This window comes from Pelodiscus sinensis, chromosome 3 (assembly GCF_049634645.1).
Source record: "Pelodiscus sinensis isolate JC-2024 chromosome 3, ASM4963464v1, whole genome shotgun sequence".
NCBI classification, from domain to species: domain Eukaryota; kingdom Metazoa; phylum Chordata; order Testudines; family Trionychidae; genus Pelodiscus; species Pelodiscus sinensis.
Window position 1 is genome coordinate 181,594,583 of NC_134713.1, and position 15,367 is coordinate 181,609,949.

Genomic DNA, 15,367 nt, shown 5'->3' on the forward strand with positions numbered 1-15,367 from the left:
ACTATTGATTATTCAATAATCATTAAATATTGTTAGAAGTAATACTCTCATGTTTCATCAACACCATTTTTTTCTGAATGAGCTCTTATTTTTTGTTTTCTCTCTGTGGTTATGCGGACACTGAATGTGAAAGCGGCAAGAAAGGAGGACTGTTAATAAAATTCTTACTTCTTCATGCATAAATAAACAATCCACACATTAATTTGTTTCCTAGATCTTTGCACATAATAAAGAGCACCATGGTAAGACCTCTTCATTAAAATAATTTTAGACCTACATGTATGCTTTCTACTGAATTTCCAAATAGGGTTTCTTGCAAATTAAAGCCTTTGGTGATAACTCCTGTTGCAACAGACTGTGACATTTTCTGCTTAATACTTCAGAAGTATAAAAAAAGTTACATTTTCAGTCTATTTGTAGAATACTTTTAACAATGTACTATATTGCAAATTAAATTGAAGTATATACATAATTAGTATTTAATGTGTGTTTCTACAAAATTGCTTGTTTTGTTCTTGCTGCAGGTCTGAAAAACCCTGTTTCTCAACCTTAATAACAGCTTACATGTATTTTCTAAGCCCACAGGGCCATTATTTTCTTTATCCTGCTTGTCCACAAGTTGCCATCTTTTGTTGTCCATGCCATTTATTTTTCAAGTGGTTATATTTATTTTTTTTAATCATAATTTATGCTTTGTTCAAACAATCTAATAAACCAAGCTAATTCCCTGCCATAAAACTCCAAATCATTATAGTATTTGGGGAAACCTCCTTCTCCCTTAATCCTATATGAAACTGAAGAATCTCATTCCACACTGACTGATGTCCTACAGGACACTTTTTTTTTTTTTTTAAGTCACTGGAAAGGGTGCTTGTATTCCTCTAATCTTCTTCTACATCTCCCATCTTATGACTCTCCTCTGGTTCCATACTCTTTACTGTCCTGCCAAGTGCTATGCATTTAGTATGATATCAACACATTTGGCATCACTGTCAATCCAGCCCATACCTCAGGCAAAGTGTCACATTGTGAAGGAGATCCTGCACCACTAACCACCACATAGCTCAGAGAAAGAAAGGTACACTGCATGAAGAGACAGGAACATGGATCATCCTCTCATTTCTTCAGCTGTTAGTATTGCTGCACACAATCCTAATCACTAACCAAAGCCTCATGAACACTTCTATAGTAGAAGGAAAAAGAACTAGCATTCCCTGTTCCAGATTAGCCTTAAGGTTTCCCAGTGCTGCAAACTTTCCCAAATATTTGAAACTTCATTCATCAGGGCTGTCACACCACTGCCTCTCACTTGCATTGAAATGACTTTTTTTCTAAACTGAAGTTTAGTTATTTTCAAATATACAAATCAGCCTATTAAAATTGCATTAAGAGTGTGACACGCTGTACCCTCTGTTCACCCCTTCTACACAACAATGATAAATTTCAGGCAAAGTATGCCTGGTGAGGTATTTGAAAACTCATAACTTACTGATCATTGTTGCCCTGGTAAACTATATGACAACATTGTATATAAAGTTATAGGATTTTACTGTATGATATTACTAAAGGCATATTCTGAGTCTGGGAAGAGTCACAAACCAGTTCCCTAAAGGTGATCTAACACCAGCTGTGAATAAAATTAAATGGATTACCATCTGTTTATTCTTTGGCAGGAAAGAGGATGTGGGCAAAAATCTATATCTTGACAAAAACAGATGGTGGTTCCTACTTATACAATCTTAATACCTCCTGAACCTCAGCTGGAGATCATTTTCAAAGAAGAACAAGATCTATAAAAGGAGAAAAGCCCAAATTATTCCTCCTTTCTTTTTACCCAAGGCATCCATAACACCTGAAGAAGAAAGGAAACATCTTTGGATGGGGAGAGGGATCCTGACTGAAAGATTCAACCAGTAAGCATGCAAAAACCTGCTGAGAGGGACTTTTGCTTTGCGTTCACTCTAGCTTATTAAAGTCAGGTATTAGCTGAGATTCCCTCTTATTTTTGGAAACAGTTCTGATTTTGTTTCATTACTTGCAATCACGTAAAAAATTGTCTTCTGTAGTTAATAAAAACTTATTTTATTGTTTTAGCTCAACTACTGTGCTCGGGAAACTCCATTTGGGATAACAGGATTTGCTATCAAAGTGATGGACCTTGTACGAGCTTGTACAGGAAACCCTCACCATTTGCAAATACAGCTCCCAGCTACAGCTGAGTTCCCCAAGGGGAACAGGTAACTGCCAGGAACCCACTGCAGCTCCTGACACATGCCCCCCCAAGCCACAGGAGACCCACGAATATGCAGACTCATGAATAGGGATCCTGCAGATCATGAGGGTCTCCTATGTTGTCCAGGAGAAAGCTGGCATTGCTGAGGGAAAGTCTGTGACTAAGGATGTGCTGGTGTTGCTCTTCAGTGTAAATTCAAGGATGCTTGAGCAGGGGTGAGCAAAATTAGGCCCACGGGCTGGATCCAACCCACCAAACATTTCTCTCCGTCCACTTTTCCCCGTTCCGGAGAGGACAAGCAGAATGTGCATACTTACAGCTGCCAGCGTGTGTTCAGCTGTCCCTCCCCACACCTTGCTCCATCTAGCCACTGAGTTGCTTCAGGGTTCTCCTGCTAGCTGTGCAGTGTGTGGGGATGGAGGGACGAGGGGGTGAATGGGAGAGCAGAAGCAGGGTGACTCCCTGCCCTTGTACTCCATCTCTGCAGAGCAGTGGTTAGGGAAAGGGAGACAAACAGCAGAGCTGCTCCAATCTGTAACATGGACTGTAAATGACTCAGAGGAGTGCCTGGCTTAAGAGACAGCGCAGTGTTTCTAACATTTCAGCATGTGCGCACGTGCGCACACACACACACACACACACACACACGCACACACCCGACAGAGTAGGACTGCTTTCCCTGTCTTAAAGAGGCAGCACATGGCTTCTCTGAAAAGCCTACCCAAGAGCAACACAGTCAATGTCACACACAAACTGCCATATGCTCTCCTGGTCTGTGTCACACACAATCTGTGTCAGAAAGTCTCTCTGTCTTTCACACTCACATTTTCTCTCCCTGTAGCTCCCAGCCTCCTCCATCTCCGCTCCCCCGCCCCCCCCTCCCCCTCCACACCCTTCCACGGAGCCTGGAGTCAGCCTGTGACCACACACCAAAGTTCATGAAGTGGCCCTTCTGTAAAACTTATTGCCCACCCCTGTACTAGAGGCTGAGAGAGCAGAACAGGAGACGTAGCTCTCACAGCAAAGCAGTGTAAAAGGCATTTCCCAAAGTGGAAGAACTAATACAGATGTTCATTGATCCAGACTGTATTCTGGAAAACATCATTCATATGGAGCTGCATAAAATTTGATAGTTATGTCTCTAGGGGTATGTCTAGTCTACATGGCTCCATCAACGGAGCCATGCAGGTTGCGTTTCTAGACATAGGGAAATAAAGTGGTGATTTAAATAATCGCCACTTCATTTAGATCAAAATGGCTGCCGTGCTGTGCCGATCAGCTGTTTAGCAGCACAGCGCGGTAGTCTGGACGCTCCGGGGTTGACAAGGGAAGCCCTTGTCGACCGCCCCGTTACGCCTTGTGGCATGAGGTTTACCGGGATGGTCGACAAGGGCTTCTCTTGTCAACCGTGGAGCGTCCAGACTACCGCGCTGTGCCGCCAAACAACTGATCGGCGCAACGTGGCAGCCATTTTGATGTAAATGAAGTGGCGATTATTTAAATCACCGCTTCATTTTCCTATGTCTAGTTAGCTAACCTACATGGCTCTGTCGACGGAGCCATGTAGTCTAGACATACCCTAGGTTATGACTTCACATGAATGGTAGGGAATAAGAGACGCCAAACCTTCCCTGGGACCACAACTCATCAACAAATAGTCTTGCATTCTGTTCACAGTCTGAGTCTACTTTCATTTTAACAAGTGCTTTAACCTGTCCACCTTCATATGATTACTTTCCTGGGAATAACTGGGAAAGATTATTATGCATCCTGGTCTTTTAAATTTTTAAATAAAGCTATTAACCAAAATATCCTGACGTCTCAGTCGTTTGTTTACTGCTAGAAAGTCTGCACACCAGATTTCAGTCACTTACGTTACTCATCAGCAAAACAGGCTAGAAATAAAAACAGTTTCGTGGTATCATGCTGCTTTGAAATTATATACTAGCTGAACAAAATAATATGCAGTTAAGGAGACAACATTTTCTCTCAGGTCAAAAGCTATTTCATATTGTTAAATGCAAAGCTGTGGAGAGGTGGGCACTTAAAACTAAGTGGAATCTGTGCTGTTTCAGCACACAACAAAAGCGTAAAATGTTTCTTTGAAAACTTCCTAATTGTTTCGACAGCATTCAGTGAAAAAAAAAAAAAAAGTATTTAATCCCATGTATAGCAACACCACAGTATGTTCTTCTTGAAAAAGCTTTCAGTCAATCACATTTAGAATAATGCACTGGCTACCTTGACAGTGGTTATGCTGCCCTCTAGGGGTATGTCTACACTGCATTCCTCTTTTGAGAGAGGAATGCAAATACAGCTGAGTGAAATTACAAATGAAGTGTGGATTTGAATTTCCAGTGCTTCATTTGCATGATCGCGTCCGGGCGCTATTTCGAAATACCCTATTTTGAAAAAAGAAACTATCTAGACACGGTTATTTCAAAAGAAAACCCTTCTTTCAAAATTACCCTTATTCCTTATAAAATGAGGTTTAAGGGTAATTTCAAAAGAAGGGTTTTCTTTCAAAGTAACTGCGTATAAACAGCATTTCTTTTTTCAAAATAGGGTATTTCGAAACGGCGCCCAGACGTGATTATGTAAATGAAGTGCGGGAAATTCAAATCCGCACTTCATTTGCAATTTCGCTCAGCTGCATTTGCATTCCTCTCTCAAAAAAGGAATGCAGTGTAGACATACCCTCAGAGAAGAAAAATTTCCCTAAAATGGCAATACAAATAGCATTGGTTAGCGGTACAGTACAATGCAGAGATTTCCAGGACAAGCCTTTGCTACTTGTTCAGATGGTACATTTAAATAGAGTATCTTCATCTGAAAAGAAAACTATGAGGTGTTATTTAGTTTCCCTCACTCCCTAAATTTGAGTTTAAGAGTCAAATTCAGGATCTACCTCTATCATTTTTAGCATTAGATTTCAGTTTTAATGGTAGGTTTAAAGTCTGATTACCTTAGTTAAAAAAGGATGAGCATTAAGTGCGACAGCAGCTGTTCTCACTATGGAAAAATGTAGTAGTCTCCAACACTTTACCACTGCATGAACAGAGGCCATATTGGATTTTGAGAGTACATGGATTTTGAGAGTACATGGATTTTGCTAATGAGTCTCCTCTGTTATGCATAGGAATACAAAGAATGCTGCATACACTCTCACAGGTGACTTATGGAAAACAAAGATCTTCTATTTAGAAAATATTCTGTTAATATCTTTTCTTTTTTCCTTCTCATTTATTGGTATAACCAAGACAGCTCCCTGAAAGGCATACCCATCCCATCCGTAAGATAGTTCAGTGCAGCTGCTGCCAACCCCTTGTTTTGGAAGCCCCATGCTGGCTGCCTCAACTGTCCTATGGATGGGGCCCAGAGGATTAGCCTTGGGGCCTGGTGCAGGGCAGCAGCAGGGGTTGACCACACACCCCCATTCACTGCGGAGGTGGGAGGCTGGAGTGACTATAGTCTGCTCCACTCTACTTTGCCCTGCCACCCTCTCCCAGCCCACTGAGTTCTGCTTCACTGTGGTGTCAGGAAGAGGAGTGGCCTCAAGCCAGGGAACTCTGGTTCCTGCTGCCGTGGTGAAGCAGAGTGCAGCAGGCATAAGAACATAAGAATGGCCATAATGGGTCAGACCAAAGGTCCATCTAGCCCAGTATCCTGTCTACCGACAGTGGCCAATACCAGATGCCCCAGAGAGAGCGCCGGGGAAAGGGGGGCAAGGCGGAGCAGGTTGCAGAGTCACTCCAGCTCCTGCATCTGCGGTGAGTGCGGGGAGTGGAGGCTGATCCCAGCTGAAGCTCTGCACCATATCCCCAGGTAATGTCCTGACTTACTTTGCCCAGGGGATGGACTTTGTGCGGGGAGAGGGGGAGATGCGGCTTGGGGAAAGAAGTGGAACAGAAACAGGGGGTTGCCACAGGCCCTGTGCCCTCTCCCCCCATCCACCTCCATTCCCCAGAAAAGGGCCCTGCTAAAAAGTATTGTAGAAATACTTTATAAAATGAAGTATATTCTAATATTTGTCAAGAAATCTGGCCCAGACTTTCAGAGAAGGCCCCCTGAAGTCCATTTGAGAGTCTTCCTTGAGTACATGGATTGCTAGGTCAGGATATCTGGAGTTCAATCAGTGCTGTGTGGATATCATGCAATACATGTTAGCGGCTCATAGCTGCTTGTTATTATTGAGTTTCATTGCTTTGGTTTAAGAAACTCCCAAGTAATTTGAGACAGTAGTTACTACAGGCTTGAACCTCTCTAGTCCAGTCCTCTGGTCCAGCAACATCCATGGTCCTGCATGATTTTAGTTAGCCGGGTGTTCACTTAACATGGGTGTGGCCAAGTTTCAGTGGTCCCATAAAGTTTGTCTACAGCCATGAGTCCTGTAATTTAATTGCTCTAATTTACCCCTAAATGTCTTCTAAGAGTTCAGTAACTAGTGGAAGCACTGGTAACGTTGCTAGACAATATTGCCCTCCCACGATTCGACAAATTCTTTGGTTTGACACCAGTCCAGAAGGTGCCAGACTAGAGAGGTTCAACCTATAAGAACTTCTGCTTAAAACTTCATCTGCTCCTGCTCACTCCTCATATGAAGTCTTGAAGAACGTAGGACTATAGACTGCCCATGTCCTATCATCATTCTTATAGCTAAGCTTGCCTGTTCATGAAGTATTTGGAAAAGGTGAGATAAGATGCCAGTCATATCAATGGGGCAGTTTTAAACAGTGCTATGCAGCTGCTACCAAGGGAAAGAAGGGAGAATAATACCTGAGATAGCCATCAGCCTCTAAAGGTCCCCATTCTGCTATAATTTGGGTCTACAAGACTTTATCCAGTGATCTGTTTATCAACCTGAAAGAACTGAAGCTTGAAGCTTTACCTGAAATATAAATTATGTTTCAGCATAGGTAACATAAGAAGTCTCTTGAAAATAAAGTGGCTGGAGCACTTTATTATATAATGCTAATAGTAGCAAGTAAGTAATGTATTAGACATCCTCCAGAGAATTGCAGAGGCAGAAAAATATTCATTAAAACTTGCTCTACCATTCGCTTATTTTCTTTTTGACATGAAAAGATGCTCTTGGGAAACACCATGAGCACAGCAATTCATTCTTCCATTTTGACTTATTACCACTCAGCAAAAAAAGATCTGTAAGTCTGCCTAGTAACTAAAAAATCCAATTGAACTTCCACACAAAGATAGCTATAATAAGTGTTCTGTAAATTAGAGACAATTTATAGTAATTCAATAAGAAGTCTATACTTATGTTATATGAAACTTAACTGAAAACACACATGCCTGTTTCATTTTTAAAGGGGATTTAGTAAAATTGTCATTCCAAAACTAAATAGAAGTATTCAGAGCATGTTTCAGTTGTACAGAGAAAAATTAAATAGTGTATGTAAAACCAGCAAGCTAATGGTAATGAAGATAAAAAGTAATTACATCTTATTTTAAGAACTAGGATGAATTAGGTGGAGTCTCATTTATACTCACAAACAAAAAACATTAGATTAAGATTAAGACTATTATTAATTTAAGGGTAGAAACATTACAAGGATGGTGTAATTATGCTAAAGCCACACATTAAAAACCTAGAATAAGGTTAAACTAATCCAAACATATTAAAGGTTAGAAATAGTTATGGTACTCAACCAACCTTAATTCTGCACTATCACAACACAATGTAACAATAACAGAATTATGACACCATTTTAGTTTGTGGTCTCAGATTAGACTGATTTTTAAAGAGATAAAAAAATGGAATTTCTCCATCAACCCATTGTAGGGCAGAATTACAGTGACTACTTCAATAATATACACTTTTCTTTGAAATGTAACCTTCACATAACACACGAACCAGGGATCAGCCAATAAAATAAATGGGCAGCAGGTTTAACACAAATGTAAGGAAGTATTTCCTATGACAATACAGAGCCATCCTGTGGAACCTGTTGCCAGGGGATACAGTGAAGAACAGAAGTATAACTGGATTCAAAAAAAGAATTAGGTAACTTCACAGAGGATATTTCCTTAAATGACTACGTAGTGAGGTGGGTTGGCCCTATTCTGACCCAGAAAGAGAAGGTCACTTTAATATACAGGCAGTCCCCGAGTTACGTGGATCCGACTTACGTAGGATCCCTACATACGAACGGGGTTTTTCTCGCTGCGGATGACGGGGGCGGCGGGACCACCCAGATGCGCTACGGTCCCACCGCCCGCGTCCTCCACGGCGAGAAAAGCTGCTCCGCGTCTCCCTGGTCTGCTGGGGGAAGGGGGCGCAGCTAGTGTGCGCCCCCCCCCCCAGCAGACCAGGCTTTTCTCACCGCGGAGGATGCAGGTGGTCCTGCCGCCCGCATCCTCCGCAGCGAGAAAAGCCGCTCCGCATCTCCCTGGTCTGCTGGGGTGGCCCCTCTATGAGATAAGAGATCTTTCGGAAAAGGCTTTATTTTCCCGCAAGATCAGCGTCTAGACTGGTGCTTTTTTCCGGCAAAGCTCCGTGCCGAAAAAAAGCGGCAGCCATTTTTATGCTAATGAAGCGGAGATTTAAATCCCCACTTCATTAGCAATTAGCGATACTTCTAATTTGCATCCCTTTTACGAAAAAGGGATGCAGTCCAGACGTAGCCAGTATGTGCTGTACATTTAGGGAGAATACACCGTTTCATACAAAAGAGGATGAATTCCCACTTTAAGTGCAAACCTGAACTATGGCGTCACAATCAATACTTTCTTAATCAATATATTTCTTACAACAATGTAGCACTGGAAATATGTAACAGAAAAATAAATGGAAGTTATAGGAAATCATTGGTGTCAGAACAGATATGCCAGTGAGAAAATGGATGGTCTGTACAGAATGTGGATTCCAGAGAACTGGTGCCTATTCATTACTCTATCATCTTTTCCTTTTCTTCCTGCGAACTAAAGCAACTCAGTCTCCAAAAAATGGGGATAACACCAGACAGATATAATGAACAAGTAAATGTTTGTAAAGCATGTTCCCATACTTGTAGAATGCCAGTTTCATTCCACAATCATCTTTTAGAAAAAAGTGTTGATTCTGTGGGTCACCACATTTAATTAGTTAGCTTTATTCTCTGACATTCCTGACCAATTTCTACTTTTTACATAAATTTTACTAGGAATCAACAATATCCATTTGTATTGAATATCAAAGTAAGTCTTTTCTGGGGTAGCTAGACAGTTGCAGAAGCAACAAAAAAGTTAAATTACCGGTTTGATGCGAAGCTGGTCACCCACCACTTCCAATATGGCATGTTTTCTGGATACTCTCTTATCGGTAATCTGAAGAAAAGAAAAGTCACTTGAGATAACAGCAAATTATGGCACTCATCTCTCTGGAATCATTACAGCAAACAAAAATTAAACTTTTCCGTTAAAAGTATTTCTGCAAAATCATGCCAGTCTAGAAGCAACCATAGGCTTAAAAAACTAAGGGAGAAAAAAAATCTTATGCAAGTTTTTAGTTCCTAAGGACTTGCATTACAGGAACATTTTGTGAGGAACACACAACTGTAAAAAATTGAGGTAATCTTTAATCTAATGTAACCAGTGCTAATTCTTCTGTTTTTTTTCTTCATTTGGCGCTCTAATTAAACTTTGCCACAGTCATTTGTTTTAATGGTATTATTTATCACGGCAAGAGAGCTTGCTCTTCTGTATATGCAGCAAAACTAATATTAATGGATTAAACTAGAAACTGCTATTTGCAAGTTTCTCCTGTTCATGTATTTCCTTTAAATTTGGTATTTAAAGACAAGAAGATCCAATTACATCTTTGTAGGAAACTATAATGCATTTTCCCCCAATGTTATTGGGTTTAAAGATGCTTATTCAAATTCAAACTACTACCAGAATTACACGTGTATGTTGTGACCTCTAGTGAGGAACTGTGTTACTTCACCTAACCAAATAAGTTCATAAGAGAAAACAGTTGCTGTATATAAGACTGTTACATAAGAAAAGATTACTGAAAGCAACATTTGACCAGGATACATTCAATTGCGAAAAATTAAAAGTTTCTTTCATTGTAGGCACTAATTACAAACATTACATACTGAAAATTAAATAAGTATTACAAGAGCAAAGGTAGGAAAGAAACAAAACTTGTACAGAATAAGCATCCATGTACTTCTTCAGGCAAGAGTCCTAATATATCATATTGAAAAGGAAAATGGAACAGCACAGAGCCACTGAATCACATCCTTCGTGGCATAAGCAGTATAAACAAAGAGGTGGTATGTTGTGTGAAATGTTCCAGGCCAGAGTTCAATAAAGATGTTAAAATATAGTTACTTTCCTAATCTAGTCAAAAAAAAATCATCAGCTACTCAATTACTTGATAAAGGTAGGCACACCACTGAGTCTGGCTTGAACCGGGGCCAAGCATAATCTCCTCTGCTGCCACTTTGCATTGTAAAGGACAGGGGAGCCAGCATACAAAGATGCTGGTTCAGTATCTGATCCCAGGTCTCGCGTCAGCCTGCATAACCTCCCCTGCTACCGCTAAGCATTGGAAGGGCCACAGCAGCAGCAGGGGGGGTTAAGTAGGCTGACTAATAACCCACAGGAGCAGAGACGGAGTCAGCATCTTTGTGCACTGGCTCCCCCATCCATTAAAACAGAGAGCAGCAGCAAGGAAGGTTTTGAAGGCTGATGAGAGACCCGGGACCAGGGACTGAGCCAGCATCTGCACGCGCTGGCTGCCCAGTCACTTAATATTGCAGAGCCACAGTGGGGGAAGAGGTGAGATGTGACTAGTCACTAGCACTAACTGATAAGTTCCTGCTTATTGGTTAGTCAACTAGTCACTTACATCCCTGAGATGAAATACTGTAAACATGTGTATAGAATACATAGCAGAGTTGCAAGAAAGAAGTTGCTGTGTGACGAGGTCCAAGGCAATAGAAATCCCATGGCAATAAGAATGAACATTGTTGTTGGCCATGAACATAGTTCACTATCCTTGTGAGGAATCAGAGTCCAATTCAGAAGATAACTAATTAGCAAAATAATCCACCAAGCTGCTACTGTGGCAAGCACCCATGATACCACAGAATCCTATGTAACAGCTAATGGCCATTGCCCTTTGTATGCACAATAACCTCAAAGTCACTGCTTTGAAGATGTGCAGTAGCATTTGAGTGTCCATGATACTGCCAGACAGCCATGCATTCTACATGTCCACATGAGGTAAGAAAACAAGACCCAACACGAACAAAGATAATGTAGTCTAGTACCATCATTGTCATTATCGCCAGAGGTTGTATGTCGTGACATGGTGCCAGTGTATATGTTCAGCTTCCTCACTGACACATGACCATGGGATTTGCATAGTTATTTGGGATAAATGTGAGGCAGTTTCCCTTTCCAGTTCTGTCTGTTAGTTGTTTGCAGATTAACAGCTCTATGAAGCCTGAAATCTTGTTTCTCCTGCCAACAGAAGTGGATATCAGAGAATATCCACTAACAGAAGTTTCATTTTCACTGCTGTTTGAGAAAGCTATGATGGAAGCATAAGGATAAAAACAGAAGCGTAGGGAGAATAACTGAGATACACTTCCATCTATAGATCCTGACCAGCACCACTCCGATTGCAGACATGAGACAGCAACAAAGACACACAAGTTAGCATGGGTCTGCAACAATCAGGAGATTCTGATGGGAAGAGGGAACAAGCTGAGAGTGTTTTTCTTTTCATCAGAGGCTGCTGGTATGATTTTATTTTCCAAAACCCACTAGGCAGAAACCAATACAAAAATTGGTGAAGAATTCCATAGATAAGAATCCCAATGTCAGCCCCTCAAACAAAGAGTGGGTATGACGGCTGGAATTTTCAAAATGTTGCTGTTGAACTTCTCAAACTCCCCCATCATTTCTCATCTTTCCTATTGGTCTCTGACTAAATGCATAGAGTCGACAGAGTGGTTTTTTTACCCACAAAAGCTTACGCCCAAATAAATCTGTTAGGCTGTGTAAGTGCTGGCGTGTTCTTGCACGAAAACATGCCATCTGTCTACACTGACTGTGCGTTCTTGCGCAAGTAAACTGACGTTGTACTGTAGAAAATCAGGGCTTCTTGCACAAGAACTCTGACACTCTCTCTCAGGAAGAAGCCCTCTTGCACAAGAGCTCTTCCAGAAAAGGCCAGTGTAGACACGCAACATGAATTTATTGCGGAAGAAGCCCCTATGGTTAAAATTGCCGTCAGAGCTTTCTTGTGGAAGAAGCTGTCAGTGTAGACGTAGCCTTCGTCTTTATTATGCCACAGGATTCCTTTTTGCGGATACAGAGTTAAAAGGCTGCACCTCTGAGACATGCTAATTATGCTGACTATGAATAAGACACTATGCTAAAGTATACCTGTTCTCTTCAGAGGAAGACTGGTCAAAAGGGAAAAATGTGAAGCACAGTCAAAGAGACAAATACAAAATGATGGTTCAGTGAAAAAACTCTAAGCAATTAAGGAAGTCTAAAAGTGAAAGGCCCAATTTCAATGCAACCAGAATAATTTCTTTTAAAAGTACTGGCTCCCTCATCTAACTATACCTTTCCTACCACCACAAATAGCAGATGGATTATTTAAACAGAATAAATGGAATATATCCATCCAGAAAAATAATATAGGCTACATCTACACTGCAGGCATCTTGCGCAAGAACTGTTTTGCGCAAGAGTTCTTGTGCAAAAGGTCCACAAGCGTGCATCCACACTGCCATGGATGCTCTTGCACAAATGCACATCTCTTGCGCAAGAGCGTCCATGGCAGTATGGATGCTCTCTTGTGCAAGAAAGCTCTGATGGCCATTTTAGCCATAGGGGTTTCTTGCGCAAGAAAATCATGTTGCCTGTCTACACTGCCTTCTTGTGGAAGAGCTCTTGTGCAAGAGGACTTATTCCTCGTGGAGAGAGGAATAACTCTTCCGGAAGAAGCCCTATTTTCTGACGCTGTACTGTAAATTTACTTGCGCAAGAACACGCATGCAGTGTAGACACCCAGCAAGTTTCTGCGCAAGAAGAGCTGTTCTTCCGCAAAAAGCCTGCAGTGTAGACGTAGCCATAGTGTTTAGCCCTCTGAATTGGAATTATGGCGACGTGCACCCCTCTCAGAGAGGGAACATTAAGTAATTTAGTGTATTAAAATGTACAGAACAGTGAAATAGTATTTACTTTCCACTGTTCACACATTTTCCTTTTTTTCATTCTACATCAAGTATAAGGAATCCACACTGATCAGTTTCACAACTTTTTCTAGTCAATTTCACTGTTCTCATACACTAGCACTACAGAAGTGTAAATTAGACATAGAAAGCAGCTGATCAAATTGTGCCCCTATTTATAACCTGCACAAACAAGTGGATTTAACTGAAGGACCCTTGAACTCTCTTCCAAATCTAAAACCAGTTAACAAAATACGTATAAAAGCTTTTGGTGAATTCAACACTATTTGCTAACTAAAGAAAGATACCATTGTGATTAAGCACTAAGTGCTAATATGGATAAGTGAAGCTGAGTAGAAGCCCTGGTCTACACTTTACATTTAGACTGACATAACTACCTCACTCAGGGGTGTAAAATTCACTCCTTCAACTCCATATTTCAGGCAACACTAAGAACTCCAACTTAAGAATTCTTCTACTGACCTAGCTACTGCCACCCAGTGAGATGGAATACCTGCAATGATAGAAACACCCCTCCACAGATGAAGGAAACATCTATACTACAGTGTTAAAGCAGTACAGTTGCACCACTGCAGCCATACTTCTAAACTAAATGTGTGAAAGGTTAACCAGTAAGCATCAGCTTAAATGGGTAATGCTTACCGATTCCACTTACTAGTAACCGGTGGGGGCTGCAGTAGCTTCCCACCTGCTGCAGGTGACCACTGTGGACAGGGGCTGCTCTCGTCCCAGCCCCCGCGAGGGAGGGACCCCTTCAGGCGCCCAGCCCTACTTCCAGCAGGGGGAGGGGCGCGGAAGGGAGGGGCAGGGACCAGCAGCCATGTGGGCTGCTCAAGCCAAGCTGTAGCAGTCCTCAGCTCAGATCATGCTTAGTCATTAACCAGTTAAACATTAGGTCAACCTAACTTAACATTTAACTTGTTAACTGATTAACTGGAATTTTACATCCCTACTCCAAATTACAAATCCCTACTTCAATAATTACAAAATTAAGATTGTTTAAAGATACCTATGAAGGGACAATGCCAAATTAAGTCGCATCTAAAATACTATTACCAGCTCATGGTTACAGGTATACTTCGAAGTATACTATTGAGAACATTGTTTCACTTTAAATGTGCACTCAATGCTTCAGAAATAGTGATTTTTCTGGAGAATGCCCTCATGTGTTCTAAAGCACTGTTTCTCAATGATGGGTTGTAGGCCCAATACTGAGAAGCCACAGGTGGGCTTGAAAAGTGAGTGTATCCTGCTCTCACTTGCAGAAGCAGCTCCTGCCCCAACAGGCTGAGCCTGATTCCACATTCAAGCGTTGTGAGCTGACATGCAGGAGGCATCCCAATTTCACCCACACATCAGAACAGCTAGATAGCCAGGAATCCAGCATGCCAGGTCAACAACACGCAGGGCCTTGCCCAGTGAAACTAGAACCACTGCGGAAGCATGCATGTGAGGCAGGGTTGCTCACTAACTGCCTCTAGGGCAGGGCCTCCCCTCCGCATTAGGCTGGGATTAAGGATGAAATATCAGGGCAGCATCAGGTACTACCACAGGTAGTCAGTGCCCTGACAGCATGGCAGTTGATGATGGCACCAGCCTATGATTTTACTCCCATTGCAGATGGCTGATCCTGGCCAAACAGTGAGAGCTGCAATCATCAGTATCTGCAGCCATGTAGGCAAATATAGTGGTGGGAGCCCACCAGGAGCTAAACCTGGTAGACTGATATTTGCAGACCCCTCACCTAGAGGATTCCTGGAAGGGCTATAAAACCTCATTTAATATGTTAATCCATTTAGCTATATGTTTAACTGGTTATCCAGTCCACCATGTTGCACCACTGCCAGGCTTAAGCACCCCTTTCCCGTGGTGTGCTGTGGATGGGGTGGGGGGCTGCTCTAGCCAAGCACCAGTC

General features: G+C 41.8%; 1 protein-coding gene across 2 annotated transcripts in view; it reads right to left on the bottom strand.

Moving 5' to 3' along the window:
* The window catches only part of APLF (aprataxin and PNKP like factor), an 84,827-nt gene that overhangs the window by 68,148 nt on the left and 1,312 nt on the right, over positions 1-15,367 (bottom strand). For both annotated transcript variants that reach the window (XM_006114108.4, XM_075925559.1), the window contains exon 2: positions 9,485-9,556. In XM_006114108.4, coding sequence (XP_006114170.1) covers positions 9,485-9,556 — 72 coding nt within the window. The remainder of the gene's footprint in view (positions 1-9,484; positions 9,557-15,367) is intronic.